At 39.3% G+C, this 21,040-nt stretch overlaps 1 protein-coding gene across 1 annotated transcript; it reads right to left on the reverse strand.

Annotated features, from left to right (window-relative positions):
* Nucleotides 1–15,812: 15,812 nt before the first annotated feature.
* Nucleotides 15,813–19,840, reverse strand: LOC105662217 (uncharacterized). Its single transcript, XM_012283189.2, has 3 exons — nt 19,224–19,840; nt 18,489–18,596; nt 15,813–16,820 (listed from the first exon to the last, which is right to left on the reverse strand). The coding sequence occupies exons 1-3, from the start codon at nt 19,282–19,284 to the stop codon at nt 16,696–16,698; spliced, it is 294 nt and encodes a 97-aa protein (XP_012138579.1). The 5' UTR covers nt 19,285–19,840; the 3' UTR covers nt 15,813–16,695.
* Nucleotides 19,841–21,040: the final 1,200 nt, after the last annotated feature.

The following is a 21,040-nucleotide window of genomic DNA, read 5'->3' on the forward strand; positions in this document are numbered from 1 at the left end:
GGTTTGGAAAATGAAAAATTTGTAACTTGACTATTGGAAAATTTATAACTTGAAAATTGACTATCTGGTAATTTGAGAATTGGAAAATTGGTGGTTTGGAAAATGAAAAATTTGAAAGCTGACTATTCGAAAATTTATAACTTGAAAATTGACAATCTAGTAATTTGAGAATTGGAAAATTGCTGGTTTGGAAAATGAAAAATTTGAAACCTGACTATTGGAAAATTTATAACTTGAAAATTGACAAATCTGTAATCTAAAAATATGAAAATTTGCAACCTCAAAATCTGAAAATTTGTAACATAAAAATTAAAAAATTTGCAATATAAAAAATTAAGAAATTTATGATCCAGAAATTCATAACCTTAACAAATTTTAAACTTTAATTTCTTAACTAAAATTAAGAAATTTGACATACCACACATTTCTCATCGTTCGACAATAAAAGTCCACACTCCTCCAAGCCAATTACCCAGCCCATAAAATGCATAAATGAATTTTATTGAACACATCCAAATGATAGAGTGCTAAATAAATTTACAAATTAACACAACCAGTGGGCAATAAATCTCGAGACAAGTACCAAAACGTTTATGACCGGTGACGCAATTTGAGAAACGAGAAGATCGATCAAAACCTCCGGTGAACGTAAATTTGCAAACACACAAATATTACTTAAGTTATAAAGACAAGATTTAACTGCTTGTTGATTATTTAGCACCGCATGCGTTAAATATCAAGTTCTGCAGGAATGCATACGTGAAGGATACCGCGTCTGTATAAGTAAAAAGTTGGATACCAAAATGGCCAATAAATTCTCGTGGATACACGAGATTCCGTAAAACTAGCGGTAAACGGTGTTCCTTTTAGTCCATTAGAAAGATAACTCGGAGTGAAAGCACGATGCAATCTACACAAACTTCTGTCCTTTCCTCTCTAATCTCTCAACCGAAATCTATCAGGGAATGTATTGATCGAGAGGAACGATCGATCACCGCAGGACAGTAGTTGATCCGACGGTTCTTGATACATTCGTCTCTTCACACTTGGAAAGAAAGATCGTACAATGTTATCCGTCTGAATCATCTCGTTGATGCCATTTGTATGTTTTTGCGCCTGGGACTATCAATCAACAAGGCGAAACTGTAAAGACTAGCACCCCGTTGAGAATCCTTGTTGCTTCACGTTTCGTGGTTTGTGAAATCGAATGGTTTAAGTTCACGTTTGGTAGATCTTAATATGGTGGATTAAAAACGGGTAGATTAGGTTAGGTGTGTAGTGAAGTGGGTTTGTTTTGGATGTGGATGAATGTGGGGCAAGGATGGATGGAGATGGGTAGCCTCTGAAGAGTTACGGGCATAGAAGGGCAATTATTTTGTCCATTTCTGGGATTGAGGTATCTGGTGAGGTGTGGGACTGAGAGTGGTATGTACACAGACTTTTAGGATCATACTTGTATGTTTCTATGGTTTTAGACATTTAAATCACTAGGTTTTGATATCTACGGATCACTAAATCATAAAGTTATCAAATCTCAAGGTTTCCAAATAGATAAGAACTCAAATTACTATGTCTTCAATTTTATGATCTCTAAATTGCTGGATTGCTATGTTCATTAATTTTCAAATCCCAATGTTGTCAGTTCTAAAGTCCCAAAATCCCACATCCCAAGGTCCCTAAATACTAAGATTCTAAAATTCCAAAAATTTCTAATTCCGAGATCTCCAAATTCCAAGACCCTCCAAACCTTGAGGTCCATAAATCCCAAGATTCCCGAATACGAAGACACCCAAATTCCAAGGTCCCTAAATTCCAAGGTCCCCAAATCCCAAGGTTCCAAAATCCCAAGGTCCCCAAATTCGAAGACTCCCAAATTCCAAGGTCCCCAAATCCCAAGGTCTCCAAATTCCAAGGTCCCCAAATTCCAAGGTCCCCATATCCCAAGGTTCCAAAATCCCAAGGTCCTCGAATTCGAAGACCCCCAAATCCCAAGGTCCCCAAATTCCAAATCTCCCAGATCCCAAATCTCCCAAATCCCAAATCTCCCAAATCCCAAATCTCCCAAATCCCAAATCTCCCAAATCCCAAATCTCCCAAATCCCAAATCTCCCAAATCCCAAATCTCCCAAATCCCAAATCTCCCAAATCCCAAATCTCCCAAATCCCAAATCTCCCAAGTCCCAAATCTCCCAAATCCCAAATCTCCCAAATCCCAAATCTCCCAAATCCCAAATCTCCCAAATCCCAAATCTCCCAAATCCCAAATCTCCCAAATCCCAAACCTCCCAAATCCCAAATCTCCCAAATCCCAAATCTCCCAAATCCCAAATCTCCCAAATCCCAAATCTCCCAAATCCCAAATCTCCCAAATCCCAAATCTCCCAAATCCCAAATCTCCCAAATCCCAAATCTCCCAAATTCCAAAATCCCCAAGTACCCGTCCGCAGAACGTACCTCTCTTGGTCGTCGCCCTCACCTGATCCAAATCCCAATCGATCGTAAACCATAACGTAAACACAATTAATCCCGCGACATCCACCTCGTAATCAGAAGAATCAGAAGGATACGTCAGAGCGAAGTAGTAGGTGGAAAACGAAGAGGACGAGAAGGAGTAAGGCAAAGTATAATGGTGGTCACATGCCCCGAGGGCGTTCGTTCGCGGAGAAGAGCAAGAAAAGAGACAGAGACGGGGCCAGAGGGGAACCGATTCACGCTGAAGAAAGAAGAAAATAATGTGATGTTTTTGTATCATACGATATACAGACTGCCGGCATGGCGGACCAGTATAACCCCAGGCCGTTCAGCAGGATGTAACGAGGAGAGTCCGAGTGTTGCCCGTGGGTCCACATATTTTAGGGAGAAGCCATTCCCTTCTCTCCTTTGCCCTCTGGTTTGGCCCTACGTGTCTTTGAAACGGGTCGTGTTGCGCCCAAGGCGAATGTCTCGCTTGCTCGACTCTGTCTCTATCTTCCGTTTCTTTATCTGTCCCCTTGCGGATAGGATTTTATTTTATATCGTCGGTCGACGTCATCCACGCGAGTCGGGGCAATTAAATCGAAGACGTATTCCTACGCGCGCACGTGCACGTCGCTTTTCATTGATATGCAAATACACGGACGGAAAACTCGCTCGTGGGTGTGCAATTGACGCCGCTGTAAAATGTTGCACCTCGGCCCACTGAGACTGACACTTTATTCTAAGATTATCGATTACATTTAATGAATGTCGTTGCTCCTACACGCAGATTTTATTGTCTTGTAAAGAAAGTTGGGGTATTCTTTCTTTTAGGAATTTTTGATGAAGCAATTGTTCAAAACTATTGTTCATGTTGTAACTTTTTGTTACGGATTTATTTAATAAATTCATGTTTAGTCATATTCATTTATATCTGCTTCTTTCCTTTGAGAGTTTAATTCGCATTGCATTAATTTATTTAACGATTCATTTATCCACTGCTCTTTTCCTTTGAAAGGACAGCGATTTTATGCTCAACCACATTCATGTACCTAATCATTAATTTATGTTTATTCGTAAAATTGTAACCGAGATACATTGCAAATAAGTATGGTGACATGTAATGGTTGATAGAGTCTTTACTCTAGATATGAAATTGAGATGCTTCTGGAGTATAGAGTTCATTCCAGATGTGACCTATTAATCCAGCTCAGTAACTAAATTAACAAAAATGTAGTTGGGCTACTTCTGAAGTAGGGACTGCATCCCTGAGGTCACCTATTAATCTTGTTTAGTAACTAAATTAACAAAAATGTAGTTGGGCTACTTCAGAAGTAGGGACTTCATCCTTGATGTTACCTATTAATCCACCTCAGTAACCACATCAACAAAAATGAAGTTGGGCTACTTCTGACTTAGGAACATCATCCCTAATGTGACCTACTAATCCAGCACAGTAACTAAATTAACAAAAATGTAGTTGGGCTACTTCAGAAGTAGGGACTTCATCCCTGATGTTACCTATTAATCCACTTCAGTAACTAAATTAACAAAAATGTAGTTGGGCTATTTCTGACTTAGAGACATCATCCCTAATGTGACCTACTAATTCAGCTCCGTAACTAAATTAACAAAAATGTAGTTGGGCTACTTCTGAAGTAGGGACTTCATCCCTGATGTTACCTATTAATCCACCTCAGTAACCACATCAACAAAAATGAAGTTGGGCTACTTCTGACTTAAAGACATCATCCTTAATGTGACCTACTAATCCAGCTCAATAACTAAATTAACAAAAATATAGTTGGGCTACTTCTGAAGTAGTGACTTTACCTATCAATCTAGCTCAGTAACTAAAATAACAGTAGCAGTCTTGGAATAGTTTTGAAGTAGAGATGTCACCCGAAGTGACAGAATAACCCAGTAACTAAAGACATCGTGATCCGACACCATCCCGAAGCTGTGACGTACATCAACCCCCTCCAGAGTTTCTAATGAAGGTAATCCCGAGGTAGAGTAGGAGCGGAAGTACCTCTGTTATGTTTCTCGTCGCCTGTTCCGGAGTTCACAGTGCGCATCACATGGACCGCGGACGCGTGTGCAGGAGAATCACGTTGGCGGTAAAGGAAGGGAGGTAGCTGGAAGTTCGGTCTTTCTCTTATAGTTGGTTACGTGACCTCTTGTGGGTGTATGTTTAACCTTTTCGATGGCAGTCGGCAAAGAGAAGAGTATGGCCGGCGGCCCCCCGACCTTCTCCCCCGTAGCCCAAGCCCCCGACGATCACCCACGCAAGCGAATGTAAATTACCGGAGGCTGTGAATCATTTTGAGAAGATTCCAGACAGCCCCGGGCACCTTCTCTCGTCTGCGATGCCCCTTTTTTTCCTCTCTTTGCTCCCTTTTCCGCTATCTTTCGTCCTGCTCGAACGATCGCGCTTCCTCCGCGTCGTCGATAACCGTCCTCGTCACGCTTTCGTTCGCTTACGTAAGCGAGAGAACGCTCCCTGAGAAAGGTAGGCTCCCATAGATGGCCGTGGGATGTGCTCTGGGCCTTAACTCCCACCTAACGCGAACCAGGACCCGGCCAATAACGTTTATTAAGCGCCTTCTAGAGACGTGTGTGCACTCACGAAACCCATCGATCGTGATCGAGGAAAAACATGGAATTCGCGGCTACTGGCTTATACAGGAGAGAAACGTGAACCTTGTAGAGAGATAAGATCTTTGAATAATTGACTTTGAAGGCTTTAAGACGTCCGGGTGTTATACTTGCGGGGATGGATGTCGTTGTTATTTTTTACAATGAGTTAAATAGATCATGATGCTCTTAGAGACTGAACGTTCATGCTGTAAGGCTCTCAGGTTCAAAGGTCCTGGAAAAAAGATTTCCCTTCAGGTAATTTAGGATCATGAAGTCTTATGATCTAACCTGATGTTCCAAACCTAACCCAACCTCCAAGAGTTCCAAACCTAATCCAACCTCCAAGAGTTCCAAACTTAACCCAACCTCCAAGAGTTCCAAACCTAACCTAACCTTCAAGAGTTCCAAACCTAACCCAACCTCCAAGAGTTCCAAACCTAACCCAACCTTCAAGAGTTCCAAACCTAATCCAACCTTCAAGAGTTTCAAACCTAACCCAACCTCCAAGAGTTCCAAACCTAACCCAACCTCCAAGAGTTCCAAACCTAATCCAACCTTCAAGAGTTTCAAATTTAATCCAACCTTCAAGAGTTCCAAACTTAACCTAACCTAAAGTCCCAAACCCAACCTAAAATTCCAAAGTCCCAAACTTCTAAACTCCCAAATTTAGCCTAACCTAAAGTCCCAAACCCAACCTAAACTTCCAAGATCCCAAACTTCTAAACTCCCAAACCTAACCTAACCTAAGTTCCAAACCCAACCTAAACTTCCAAACTCCCAAACTTCTATCATTCCAAACCAAACCTAACCTAAAGTCCCAAATCCAACCTAAACTTCCAAGGTCCCAAACTTCTAAACTCTCAAACCTAACCTAACCTAAAGTCTCAAACCCAACCTAAACTTCCACACTCCCAAACTACTACAGTCCCAAACTTCTAGCGTCCCAAAATCTCCCTTTCAAAATTCACTCCACCTATAAACTCTTCAATCCACATGAAACAATCTTCTTATGAATCTGTCAGGATCGTGATTATGCCATTAGGTTCGAAGAAAACAACCCCAAATTCACAAACTTCGAAACATGCATCCTGTCTGGCAGCGTTCGTGACTTCCGTTTCCTTCAGCACGGTTGCATGGCCAACTGTCACGATTCACGAACATCATCGAATCAATATAAAATTCATATTATAATCGATATAAAATGAAATCGGTGCGCAGTTCGCGGATGAACGGAGGGCAGCGTATAATTATATTATTACGGTAGGTCGGACACGAGTATAATTTTCGTGTTTACGATACCTTTTATTCACGTGTCGCATTAATAATTTACCGGCCATTATAAAATGAATATAAATATGATCGTTCGCGCAGAACCGCGGCGTATTTTGTTATTCGCATGCGAGGGACCGGTTAATGACCCCCATGAATTTCAATAATTCGGTTGTTCGATACCATTCGAGCATATTAAGCGACGTTCGATCGGGTTTCCAATAATCGCTGTCTGCTCAACAACGTTTAAGGGTTGAACTTGGAGAAAGGTAAAAGTTTTGCTCGAGGTCAGTTTGTTTGAAAGTCAACGTCCATCTTCGACAAACCCGCAACTCTTCGAACTTCCCTTTCTAATTCCGATTCAATTTCTAATTTTCTCTTCACTGTTGTCACTTTTCTCCATGATTTATGGACCTTGACAAAATCATTCATCTTTTACTTCACTTGAAAGGAAGTTGAAGAAAATTTATTTTCAAGACATCTCTCACACCGTGTTATAAATTATATTAATTAAATTAATTTGATAAATTAAGTATTAAAATTTAAATTTCATGAATTTTACCAAAATTCAAAGTTTAAGTTAAGTGATCCTCAAAAAGTGAGGTTAGGTCATTATATTTTATTGCTTGAAATTTAGTACCTATTTTGTAACAATAATATAAAATTACATTTTGTAAATATAATACGTAATCATATTTTGTTAGTATAATATACAATTACATAATAAAATAATCTTTCGTAAATATGATATATGATGAGTCCAATGATCTCGATTTTAAAACAAACTACAGAATGATACTCCATAAATATATAATTAAATTTGAAGAACAATAGAGCACAATGGGACAAAGTAAACGTCAAAAGTCAAAACGTAACCGAATAAAGAGGGCGAAGAAAATTACAGTGTAATAACGCCGGTTTATTTTATCGTCACCGACGGCTATAATTCAATCCGTTCGGTGAGTTTAACGAGGAGGCTTAACTGCAATTAATCTCACACACTCGTCTAATAATTCTCCCATAACCACTCCATTAACCAGCACCACCGGCCCACGATGGGCTTTTAAACTCAGCCATCTTTCCGCTTGTACATAAGTACTTTTCTACGCTCACTGAAACAAGATTTACCCGCGAGTGTCGAAGTTTTTCGTTTCGGAGAGATGCCGAGGTGTGCGGTTTAGAAAACTGTACACTCGGGTGCAATGAACGTTTTCTTTACATGGAAATAGGTGTTAGGGGATGCAACTATAATGCTTCAACATGATACTTTTTAGGTTATGGAGATTTGGATGCTCGAAAATGTGGAAGGATTGGATACTTTAGATTTTTATGTATTTAAAGTTTTGGGGTTGTTAATGTACTAGTTTCTGAGTTTTTGAGATTGCAAATTTTTTAACACATTGCTTTATGATTTTCAACTGTGCGTGCTATGAACAACAAGATTGTTTTGTTCATGTTTGGCCAGGTAGACTTACGACGTCTCTAAAGCGTCATTGTAAGCTAAGAGGTCAATATCTATATTTTCAAACGTTGTAACTAATGTTTTAACAAATGAATCTTCATATCATCAAATCATTAAATCCCAAAATCTCCAAACCCTAAATTCCCAAACTTCCAAATTTATACTTCATCATCCTTGAAGAATTTACGAACTGGTTCACCCCTTTATCGATATCGATCTCTTATCTGATCGTGCAATCGATGTCAACACACCAGTGTGATTAATTTAAGCGCACTTTATTTACAGACCACTGATTCGTGATAAATCGATTGTGCGATCGAGAGTGAAAATTAAGAGCAAGGAAAACAAGTTCATTTACATTTTTCTGAATTACAAACTCTTGGGCTGAAATTGACGTAGGTGAATTGCAGTTTCAAATATTTATTTTTATATTGAAATAACTTTGTTCATGTATATGAACAATATTCATATTATTCATTCTAATAAAAATGTTAACAAAAATTCAATGATAACAATTAATAAAATTAAGAGTGACTAATAGACATGTCACTTGAAGGCACACCTTCAGCCATTGTTCACATATGCATTTCCCTTTAAAATTAACATAACGTATTCACATGTAGATCAATCATCCACACGTGTTCTAAAGAAACAGATATACATGAATTATTCAGAAACCTTGTTCCATCTCACATTGTCCACATTTCATTAGCACTAACCTAACTTTATTCACAACTCTATTCGTGTTAATAACGTATCAAAATAAGGTACGTGTTACTCAAACATGCTACTTTCATCAACCACGTGATGTCCACATATCCAATTTTCGTCAAACCCAACCTAATCCATGTGTGGACTTAGTCTCATCCACACGTGTGGATCTAGTCTAATCCACTAACAAGCTGAATCCAGGTGATTCACCCAACTTAAAGCTACAAATCACAGCCTTCTTCCGCCATTATCTACATATTGAATTTTTTCGAAAAGTAAAACCAGCGTTCCCATGACTTCAACATTGTATCGATCGCCATAATTCGCGATCAGCCAGGTGTAGCCCTCGCATCAAGATCAAGAAGCCATCATCGGTAGAACTAGAAACAAAGAGGAGTAAAACGAGGAAGAAGGTGGAGCAGAAAGAAAGGAAAGGCGGTGGAAACGTTGGTGAAGCCATAGCTTGTTTCCTTTTCTTCCGTTGAAGTCCGCTTATAGGCAGAGTCCGAGTCCCCGGGCGACTCGTGAAGATCGTGAAGATCGAGCGAGACGGTGATATAAGAAGAAGGCGATGGCCCGTGTTTGGCTCGCGGGGGCGTTCGAGCGGGTTCGAAACGCTTGCACACGTCGCGAAAGGATAGAGGATCACAGGAACAGAGACGAAGGTATAAGCAGGAAGGTGAAACGCGTATATACAGAACGGTATGCACACCGAAGCGAAGCGGATAGAAAGAGAACGTTGCGGAGCGCTCCGAGCGTAGCTGAGAAGAGCGGACACATAGTCTTCTCTGTTTCTCTCTTTGCTATATTCCTATCCGTCCACGTTTCGTTCTCTCTCTCTATCGCCCTCGCGTTTCGTTTGCCTCTCACTGCAATTAGGGAATTGCCCGAGGTATCTCGCATTCATCGCAATGCAACCACGCTGACATGAACCGCCGTGGTAAAAGTGTGCAATGGGTTATTTTCATGCATTGTTCGCGAAAACGCGGCTTCGTCGAATTAGCTTGCTACGGGTTCTGTGGGTGTTTATGCGCTTAACTACGGCCGCGGAATTTTCAACCTCGGTCAATTTTCATCGACCTTCCATTTGTGGGTCAAATCGTTTGGTTTAGAGTCTAGCAAGCAGAAGAAAGTTGCAATTATCCAAGATCTTATGAAAATTTCTAAATAAATTCGTACATGTAAATATCAAGTATCAAAACCTTCGTAACACTCCAAATATTTCATCTTTATAATTGTTAATAATCTAGCTCTAAATTTTTTCAGTTGCAAAAGATCTAAATTATATTATCTAGCTCAGTATAATCCTCAATATCCTCCTAAATGCAAAATAAGTACCCAATGAAATTTTAATAAGCACAATTAAATTAACAGTATTTGCATGAACATCCACAGTGAAGTTATCTTACCATATCCCACATATAAATAATCTAACTCAAAAATTTGTCAGTTGCAAAAGATCTAAATTATATTAACCTAGCTCAGTATAATCCTCATTATCCTCCTAAATGCAAAATAAGTACCCAATGAAATTTTAATAAGAACATTTAAATTAACAGTATTTGCATGAACATCCAAAGTGAAGCTATCTCACCGCGCCCCCAAAATAAATAATCTAACTCAAAAATTTGTCAGTTGCAAAAGATCTAAATTATATTAACCTAGCTCAGTATAATCCTCATTATCCTTCTAAATGCAAAATAAGTACCCAATGAAATTTTAATAAGCACAATTAAATTAACAGTATTTGCATGAACATCCACAGTGAATCTATCTCCCATATCCCACATATAAATAATCTAACTCAAAAGTTTGTCAGTTGCAGATCTAAATTACACTAACTTCAATACTCCTTAATATCCTAAATATTGTCAGTATAATACTCCCCAAGATAAGTACCCAATTAAATTTTACGTTAACAGAATTTGCATGAACAATGAAGTTATCTCCCGTGTTCCATATCGGGGTGTCGAAAGAGTTCCCTGTTTATCAGAAGTCTCGTTATCGTTGCTCTTCTATATCGTCCCCCTTTCTCGGAGGAGAAACTTGAAGGTGCAGAAGGCGTGGCAGCGGCAAATGACGCTTTACGAGCGACAGAGTCACGGTGAAATTTTTCGTTCCACCTGGAAACACGGCTGTCGATCGTTAATTGCCAGGTTTTGCCTGCAAAAACCATGATCGACGTGTCGCCGACCGACACTGCTTGATCGGTGCTCGAATGATATATCGAGATGGATTAACCCTTTCGAATGATTCGTGCTTGCCTTGACGAATCAACGTTGATCGGTTTCATATACAAGGTGTCTGATCGTACAAAATTTCAGGAGCAAATGTTACTGAATGGGAACATGTGTTATAAGATAAATTATGTTATGTGATAAATTATTGTGGATGTTATACTTCTTAAGGGTCTTTTAAACAAGATCACATGTGATAGATGAGGTTAGAATTTATGATAAGTTTGCAAGCTTTGCAAAATATGAAAGATATGAATGATCTTGTATTGGTGGATCACTTATTATTGGTAGTGTGGTGATAGAAATTAATCATATAACAGTTTGTAGTTGCCCAGGGTTTCCAACAGCCACAGAGACTTACATTACTTTCTATCGTAAGTACATTAAACCTCGAAGATGTCCAAAAAATTACAGTTAACGTACAAGATTTTCTGCGAAAGTATGAAATAAGAAGAACACCCGATACGTCGCAGGTAATTGCATCCGAGTAAGAAGTCGAAGTGGAAGGACTGTATTAGCGTCGGTTTTCCTTCGGTCAAACTTGTCCAATCAGCGTCAAACGTCGAGCACCGTGTATCTAACCATGAAGGATCAGATTCATTGCATATCGCAAAATCTGCAAGCGTCATCAATTATTTTTCCCCGAACACCCTTTCGTCGGCAGTTTGGAGCAGTTCGTTTTTTCTATTTCCACGTCGGCGACGATTCTCTTCTTCTGGTTCTTCTGCGTCTCTGAGGACTTTTTCCTCCGGCACCCGAGGCATCGCTGGTGAGACGGCCGCGAAAAATGGTCGCGAGCTCAGGTACTTCATTAATATTTCATTTCGTTGCTTATCGTTACCGCGGAGCCGCACCGCGGAGCTGCGCCCGGGGGCATCGTTACTCCCTCCGAGCAAGCATACAAGGCTAGGCAGGACGAAAAGGTAGAGAGCGAGAAACGGCGAGAGGCAAAGGGCCACGGAAAAGAAGGGAAGACAAATATAGAGCGTCGCAACGAAGAGGAGCCACCAGAATCCGTAGTGCACTTTATTACGCCGAAAGACGAAGCCACGCTCTCCACAGAAACAAGGCTAACGAAATTCGTGTTACCATCTCATGTAAAATGATCGCGACGCTTCTTTTCATCTCGTCGATTTTTATCCCGTCTATTTATCTTCGTCATTTCTCGCATATTTTAATGTCAGCAGATGAGTAAACAGGATGCTACCTTGTAACATCGTGACGCACTGTTCAAATGTGGCAACATTGAATCCTAGTATGATTGTACAGTTTTCAGTTCAATACCAACTATGATTTGAATAATTATAGACCGTTAACTGCTGGATATATATTAACTTTTTTTCATTTCGACTTTGTTGTGTTCATTTCGATGTTGTGACAGTTGTCTCTGACTGATGCAACTGCGGTAAACCAAGGCATGTATGAACAAATCAAGTGATCAAATCTTGTGGAAACTCTCTAGAAACTACAGACATGAATTTGAGGATGCGTAGAGTTGAGCAGGAAGACATAAGGGACTTGGAGACTTGAGGCTTTATAGATGTGGTACATCAGGAATTTGGTAGAAGTTTCACAAAAATTAGAGGAGCTACAAATGTCGAGCTCTACATATCGTGTCAAAAGTTCTACTTTGCATGCTACTGTACTACGCACTCGCCACAAGATGAGCTGTAGGAATCCGCGTAGGCGTGTCACTGTGTCGCTCCACCCACCCTCGCCACGCCCCTCAATTCCTCAATTACTAGGATCACCACAAATCAATTCCTGTTAAGCCGAAGATCCCCCGATATCAATGAAGGGTCCTGTTAACTAGAAAACCGGAAAGATTTGCAGAATGATCAGCCGATGATGAAAGATCATAGATAGGGATCGCTGTCGGTCGATCGAGCACGAAACTATAACGCAAAGAGAAGGGAATTATCAAGAAGAAGATAACAACGAGGACGAGGAAGAAGAAGATGATGAAGAAGAGGTACACCTTGCCCGGGGCAATGCAGGCAGATGCCAGTACGGTGGTACGTGTACTTACACACACGTACATGTACACACACGTAAGAGCCGTTTCGGTTAGCCCGGGGGCGGAGGCGCGGAATCATGCAGCGTAGAAGAAGAAGGAGGCCCCTTTCCGAGCCCTCCACTCCCGGCCACCGTCGTTGTGTGGAGGATGCCCCGGGGGCAAGACGCGGAGGTGTACCCCACCACGAAGAGCGGCGGAGCAACGGTCGTTCCGCTGCGGGCACGGAAACGAGAGGAGATAGCGGCGAGCTTCGTTCTCCACCCACGGCTCTTCGCGGGGACGAGAGACGGAGGAAGGGCGAGTGCACGGAAAGATGCCCCGCGGACATCCAGCGAGACAATACGCTCCGTGATGCCCGGGGCGACTTCACGACGGACCGTGCCTGCTGCTCCTCTTCTCGTTCTTCTCCTCCTACCGGCTCCTCTTGCCCGCTTTCTCTGCCCTTCTTCTACTTAACGCCCGCCTGCGTCGCACTTTCAGCCCCTTCGACCGCAGCCTTTCTTTTTATCGTCGTCCGTGGTCCTCTCGTCCCTTGAGACGGTTTTCAACGTTTGAATAAATTCTGCAACTCGACTTATCGCTGCTTGATGGACTGTTTCTTCCTTTTTACTTCCTTTCCATATTTTCTGAAATTTCTTCTTCTTGCAAGTCTTTACTAGGTTTTAAAGTAGGTTTCAATTTGTGTCATGAAACTAATGTGACAATGACAGTGTCAATTCGAAGGTTTCTTCATTTCTGCATCTTCAAATTTTGAAGTTATCCGAGTTTCCAAATTCGCAACCTTGATACTTCTTTTCATCGAATGCGAATTAGATTCGTTGGGAGGTATGGTGTGGGAAGGTTACGCGTCAAGGATAACCACTCGAGTCTGGGATTAAATCCATGTGTTTTCAACGTGTTTCGGAAAGTCACGTGATGAACCTTAATTCAACGGAGATTTGATGCTAGCCCTATTAAATTAATAAGCGATGAACTGCAAATTACAAAATATGTTACTCTCCATAAATTACTGTTAATATCTTTAACAGATACAGTTTTCCAGATTTTTGTATACGATTGCACCAGTGATTTGCATGAAATAAATAAAAATTATTCAAACTCGTAACAGAGGCCATATAGCGAGACTACTCCGTAAATCATTCAAAAGTCTCCACACGTGCTTCGAACATCGACATAACCTGTAATCATTTATTCTTCCGTTATTAACACATCTCACAAATGTCGTTTCAGTATTAATTATGCGTTTTTCTACGTAACATTCTTGATATTTAAATTTCGTTGAAACGAGCATGTTTGTTCTGTTACCTTTCGAAGAATTCCGACGCCGTATCCACATCGCGTTTCTATATTTAGTGTCACATGTTCAGCGTGTATGGCCTGGGGCAAGGTATCTCCTCTTTCCCGTTTCTTCTTCTCCTTGGTCACGGACCATTTTCGGCTCTTTGTGCCCTAATAATTCTATAATGCGGTGTTAATTTACGGAAGAGATGCTCGAATTCAGGTTAGAGTTCAGATATAGGTTATGTTGAGTATGGGGTCATGTATGGGGGTTCTCAGGGAAATTATGAAAGAAGAGGTGTTGAGGGAAGACACGATGTTATGTAATTTTAGTTACTTTAGTATTTTAAAAGATTTCATTGATGGGTTTATTTTATTCTTTTAATAATGACCTGTTGAATCAACAGCTAATTTGTTGAAGATAATTTACTGCTGACGTCAAACTATTGTTAGCAAACTTGTTAGCAAAAGACCGCTCTAAATTAATCACCAGTACTCCAATATATTTTACAAGTACTCTAAATACATCTTTAAACATTTCAACCTGAAAAAATGTATTTTTATCTTCCTCTTCTATTATCATACATAACCTCAATTTATGTCCACAACTTAAAAATGAACATCTTTACTTTGATTTAAAATACAGAAATGCTTTTCAAAAATATTTATTCAGCTCACTTTAATTCTGCAACCTAAATCAAACATATTCCAGATTGAAGCTGAAATATGAAGCTAAAAATTGAAGACGTAACTAAAGCATATCTTAAAAATATTGAACAAGCATTGCATTGTATGATTTATAACAAAAATTCTAGTCCTACACGTATAGACAAATGCGTTATTGTTTCCCGTGGTTCTTTATCTCGTGGTTAGACGGTCAATGATAGTTGAACCAGGGGATCATCATCTTTTTCTGTTGTATAACATTCGAGTGACCCTTCAGGGCTAACCAACACGGCTGTAAATCTTGTATGCGTGTGTTCATGCATCGTCAAACGCGCTAGCTGCATTGCTTCCGGCTACTTGTCCTCCCTCCTCCATGTTTCTTATTTCTTCCTGCTTCTCTTTATTTTCTTGCTCCTCTTCCGGCACTTTTTTAACTCGTTGTCTTTTGTGCACGATTCATATTGACGGAGGTATCGTTCGGGTTTGAGGTGGGCGGGTCGATTGTCCTGCGAGGAGAATACATGGGCTGTGTGTTGGGATGTGTGATGAGATTTTGGGAGGATTTCAATTTTGGAATTTGGGGATGTGGAGATTTAGGGAGGAGGGGGTTTAGGGATGTGGAGATTTTGGGACGTGGGGATTTAGGGAAGTAAGGATTTTGGGATGTAGAAATTTGGGAGACATAGAGATTTGGGGACGTAGCGATTTGGGGACGTAGCGATTTGGGGACGTAGCGATTTGGGGACGTAGCGATTTGGGGACGTAGAAATTTGGGGACGTAGAAATTTGGGGACGTAGAAATTTGGGAGACGTAGAGATTTGGGGACGTAGGTATTTGGGGATGTAGGAATTTAGGGACGTGGAGATTTGGAGTCATAGCGATTTGGGGACGTAGTGATTTAGGGACGTGGAGATTTGGGGATGTGGAGATTTGGGGACGTGGAGATTTGGGGACGTGGAGATTTGGGGACGTACATAGGTATTTGGGGATGTAGGAGTTTATGGACGTAGGAATTTAGGTACGTAGCAATTTAGGGACGTGGAGCAACTTAGACAAATAATAAAAAAGTCCAACAAATTTCACATAAAACAAAATATTTTATTAAAAATATCCATTTAATCATCGACCATTTTAATTACTCGTGCATACAAATCTGCTCGTTTGTCGCCGCACAATAATAAACGCACGCAATGATGGTGTCGATTCACGGAACCGTTTATGCGAATAACGATGTTACATTGGGTAGCAATTTTTACGAGTCCCACATCCGTGACAGGTCCTCGTGCAATTATCTTTAGGCGGGTACGATTTTTCATTCGCTATACGGGTACTCGAACAGCCGTTTCCGTTGTAATTGTAAAACCAATTAAGCAACTTTTCTATCGTTCGTGTATCGATGTCAACCCTTGAGTTGGCGCGTGAAGAGGATGTAGAGGATTTAGAGGAGTCTCAAAGTGGTCAGTATAGAAAATGGACGCCTCAGAGGTATTTCTGATATTGGTTCTTTTGGTCACGCACCAATTAGGTCAAAAAAAAAATGATAGCCGACAAATTTTGACAAGTGAGATAGAGTGAAACTTTGTGAGATAGCGCGCATAGCCTCCAGCAGCTGTTATAGCAATTATTACTTTTATTAACCGAAATGTAACACTAGAAGTTTTTACAGAAGACATAGCTTTTTGACTTTGCATCAAATAAAATGAGAGGAGTTGTTTCTCAAGCTTGTATAATAAATGATTGTTGTCTCTAGCTTGTATAATAAAGAGAACCAATAGAAGTTTCTCTGACTCCACGCGCCAACTCATGGGTTGGTATCAGTACATAGAAAACTACGATGCATGCTGCGATCGAACATGTTGCAGTCTACGTCGTAAACTAATCGTTTGCCTTAATGCTACAAAAACGGATATACAGCCTTTCTATCATTCTATCCTCATTTGTGACTGATATCTTTGGTCGTTTAGACTAACGTGCAGCAGACTTTGTCACTTGGACAGTCGTCCACTGGGTTTTGCAAAGCCACGGCGCAGCGGTCCATGCACTCGCCTGCGAAGTGACGACAGTGCGTTCTGTGCTCCATTTTAACTGCGAACAGAGACATTTTAATGTTTAGGGTGGGAGATTTGGAATAATAGATTTTAAGGTCATTGGGGAAAATTGTTGCATGCAGAGAGTTGAAGGATTTCGAGATTTTGGGGATTTTAAGGACTTGGGAGAGTTTGGGGATTTGGGAGATTTTGAGGATTTTAGGGATTAGGGGGATTAGGGAGATTTTAGGAATTTGGGGGATTCGGAGTATTGTAGGGACTTGAGGGATTTTGGGGGTTTTTGGGGGTTTTTGGGGATTTTGGGGATTTTAGGGACTTGGGAGATTTGGGAGATTTTGAGGACTTTAGGGATTAGGGGCATTTGGGAGATTTTAGGAATTTGGGGGATTTGGAGTATTGTAGGGACTTGAGGGATTTGGGGGATTTTAGGTACTTGGGAGATTTTGAGGATTTAGGAGATTTTGAGGATTTTAGGGGTTAGAGGGATTTGGGAGATTTTAGGAATTTGGGGGATTTGGAGTATTGTAGGGACTTGAGGGATTTTGGGGATTTTAGGGACTTGGAGGATTTGGAGATTTTGGGGATTTTAGGGATGTAGGGGGTTTTGGGGTTTGGCAGTTAGAGAGTTTGTCAATTTAGGGATTTATTAATTTGGGGATTAGTCAGTTTAGGAATGTATCAATTTAGTATTTAGGGAATTAGGGATTTGGAAATGTGAGAGTTTGGGTGTTGACAATTTTGGGATTTAGGAATTGGGAGATTTAGGAGTTTGGGAACTAGCTAATGTGAGATTTGTCATTTCGTGAATTGATCAATCTGGGATTCACCTTATTGATGACTTGAGTATTTGGATATATAGTAACTTGTGAATTTGAGAATTTGACGTCATATGAACGATTTGACAATTTTGAGCTTTGCCAATTAGAGAACATATCAATTCCGACATCCAATAATTTAAAGATACATAATCTTTAAAAATGAACAATTTACTAACTTTGCTGATTTAAAAACATTGAACCCAAAAATTTCAAAACAATGAATTTCTAAAACCCCAAAACTTGAAACCTCAGAAATTCACAAATCATAAATGAACAAACTCGCAACACCGAAGTAACAAATTTAAAAATCTTGAAAATTAGTGACTACGAGAATGTACGAGTAAAATGAAAACAGAGTAGGTGGAATAATGGACAGGAACGTAGCGACATGTCTCGTGAAAGTGCGATCGGTGACGCATGAATTAACTAGTCGAGCGATTCGTTCGAAATTCATGGCGCACAAAAGTGAATCTCGAGAGTATTCGATTTGGCACACTAGAAATGATGGTGTTGCGTGTGCGAGTGGTGTGGCGTGAAATTGCTATATCCATCGGTAACGAGTGGTTACGTTAACGTTACTGCCTCCTAATTGCTCTCGTCCCATGTGTTTTCTATCGTGACGCCAATAAACGAAAGCGTGCCATTTCCATACTGGTTCGCGGATATCAATAACGACCGCCTGTTGGCGGTATGAGAATAAAAATTAACATTTGTAGGAATATACGTTTATTGTGGCGCCAGATTCAAACGTTACCGATTTCTATTTGCGAAATCTACATCCACATGTGAATATTTCAGATTTTGTGATTTTTATGGAGCTTAAAATACTGTTAATTAATGTTCATAATATTGGAATATTGTTAGTATATTTTTGGTGAAACATTTACCGATGCTGCAGCACGTGTCTGTAGACTGTGGACACGTTCCTCCAGTCACCACAGACTCACATTTCGATGAATCCAAACAGTTTTCTTGTGGACACACGTTGTTTGCAGCTGAAAATGTATGATGAACATCCATCAATTCTCAAAAAATTTCGGCAACAAATTAATAGTCAATATTTTTGTTTAAAGAAAAAATTTTTGAAAGAATATGAAAGAAGTGAGTAAAAGAAGTAAGATAATTAGACATCATACATACTTGAATAAAATGAAAAAAAATCAGAAATTAAACACCTGAATGAACGATCAAAAATTAAGATTCTAAACATTTAAAATTTTTTTGAAATTTTATTTTAGCTTTGTACATGAATCTAAACATTTTCATTCAAGAAAATATTTCAAAATATTTTACTTCAAGTCGTAAAACGATACAAAGTCGCCTTCATGCAGTACATTAATACACCGTACATTATAAAATTACATAATAAAACATTTTATTGAAACCAGCAAGAAAATCTCTCACATCAAATTAATAAACACATCAGTGTCATATGTAAATGTCCGATCTCCCACAAGATACAAACTAACCTTACAATAAATAAAAATAAAAATCTCTCCATAATTAATATAATAAACATCGCAAATAAAAAAGACCATTTGATTAATTCGAAGTCGCCGATGAATTTATAAAACGATGATTAATTCGAGGAACGCTGATTGGACGTTCTTACGCAGACTAACCTGTTGGATGTCGAGGAATGGCCACGAGGACGACGAGAAGAAGAGACAGGTAGAACTTCATGTTGTCGTACGTGGAACGCGTGTCTCTTTGACAGTCGACGATTCAATGGTCTCACTTTCCCGGCCGTGGCATTATATAAACGTAAGCGTCCGACGTTACGCGACACGCACACGTCGAAACCGTTTCGTCGTCGTGCATTTCATTATCTACGGGACCAATGTACGAACACGATGTTAATTACTGTTTTGGAGCGATGCGATCGATCGTTCGGTGATTTCCAGAGTAAAGCGCACCTTTGTGCTTCCCCTTCGTGTAAACAATCGACTCATGCGATGCTTGTTTAGCGTGTTGACCAGAGAATTAATGTTTAATCTGTGATACGAGTGCAATATACTGCCATCTTTTCCCGTTCTTTCTGTGTTGCCTGTATTTTCTTTTTTGACGCTTTGTTATTGTACTTGTGCTAATTTGTACTGGTTTTTCAAGGTTCGTTCATTCAAGGTTCATTCTAGCGGGATCTTCTTCTCTTCTTTTTGCAGTTCTTCTCTTTGCAATTTTTTATTTTAGATATGAGGTGTGCATTTTGGGGAAGTTTTTTATAGAATTTTAATTGTAGTTTAGTTTGAGGGCTATATTAAATTTTTTAGTTTCAGTAACAATTAAACGAAGAATACTATATTGTGCGATTATACAGCGTGTGACTGTGCAACGTGTCTATATAGGACGCGCCAGTATACGACGCGTCGATATGCAGCGTGCAAGTATACAGCGTGTGAATACACAGCGTGCAATGTATACAGCGCGTCAATATACATATAACATATCAACAGACACATGATGATATAATACATGACTATATTACATAAAATAATCAGGCAGTAAAATGAGTTCTCTCGGTGCAGTTACTCTACTTCATCATATACAAAATCAGATGTAAAATCATATACAAAATCATATATAAAATCATATATAAAATCATATATAAAATCATACATAAAATCATATAAAAAATCATATATAAAATCACATAAAAAATCATATACAAAATCATATATAAAATCATATATAAAATCATATATAAAATCATATATAAAATCATATAAAAAATCATATATAAAATCATATAAAAAATCATATATAAAATCATATATAAAATCATATATAAAATCATATATAAAATCATATAAAAAATCATATATAAAATCATATATAAAATCATATATAAAATCATATATAAAATCATATATAAAATCATACACAAAATCATTCAAAAAATGCAAGAACTAAAAAGATATATAAAATGCAAATAACAAGACAGTATCTAAAATGAAAAATTGTGCCAATACATCTCTGCTAATTAAATTTCCAGAAGTAGATACTAGAAAAGTTTCCATTGAGTATTTTCAAGGTCCCATAAAATCGCCATCAATTTTCCGATCATGTCTATGATCGAGCCAGATCATTCACTTGGTTGGCGAAAGATTAATGAGTCTTGTCTCGATGCTGAGCAATGCTATCCGAATTGTGCCGATAAAAGGTTTCGCCAGTGATTTATGAGCCGAGTCTCTCTTCTAATGGAACTACCTTGAAGAGAGCTGCTCATACCTGTTTCTGGTAACGATTGTTCTGACAACCTTTTTAGATATCGAAACGGTGATAGGTGTTTCACTTTTTTTTGCCTAAAGAGCACTTTGCTACCGGATACGTGTGATATGCATTTAAGTGACATTCCAACTTAAGACCAACTGTTTTAGTCCTTCGATAATGTTTTCTTCTTTTTTGAATTCTTGAAATTGATTTTACTTGTTAAATTTTG

Source organism: Megachile rotundata, chromosome 3 (genome assembly GCF_050947335.1).
Source record: "Megachile rotundata isolate GNS110a chromosome 3, iyMegRotu1, whole genome shotgun sequence".
NCBI lineage: Eukaryota > Metazoa > Arthropoda > Insecta > Hymenoptera > Megachilidae > Megachile > Megachile rotundata.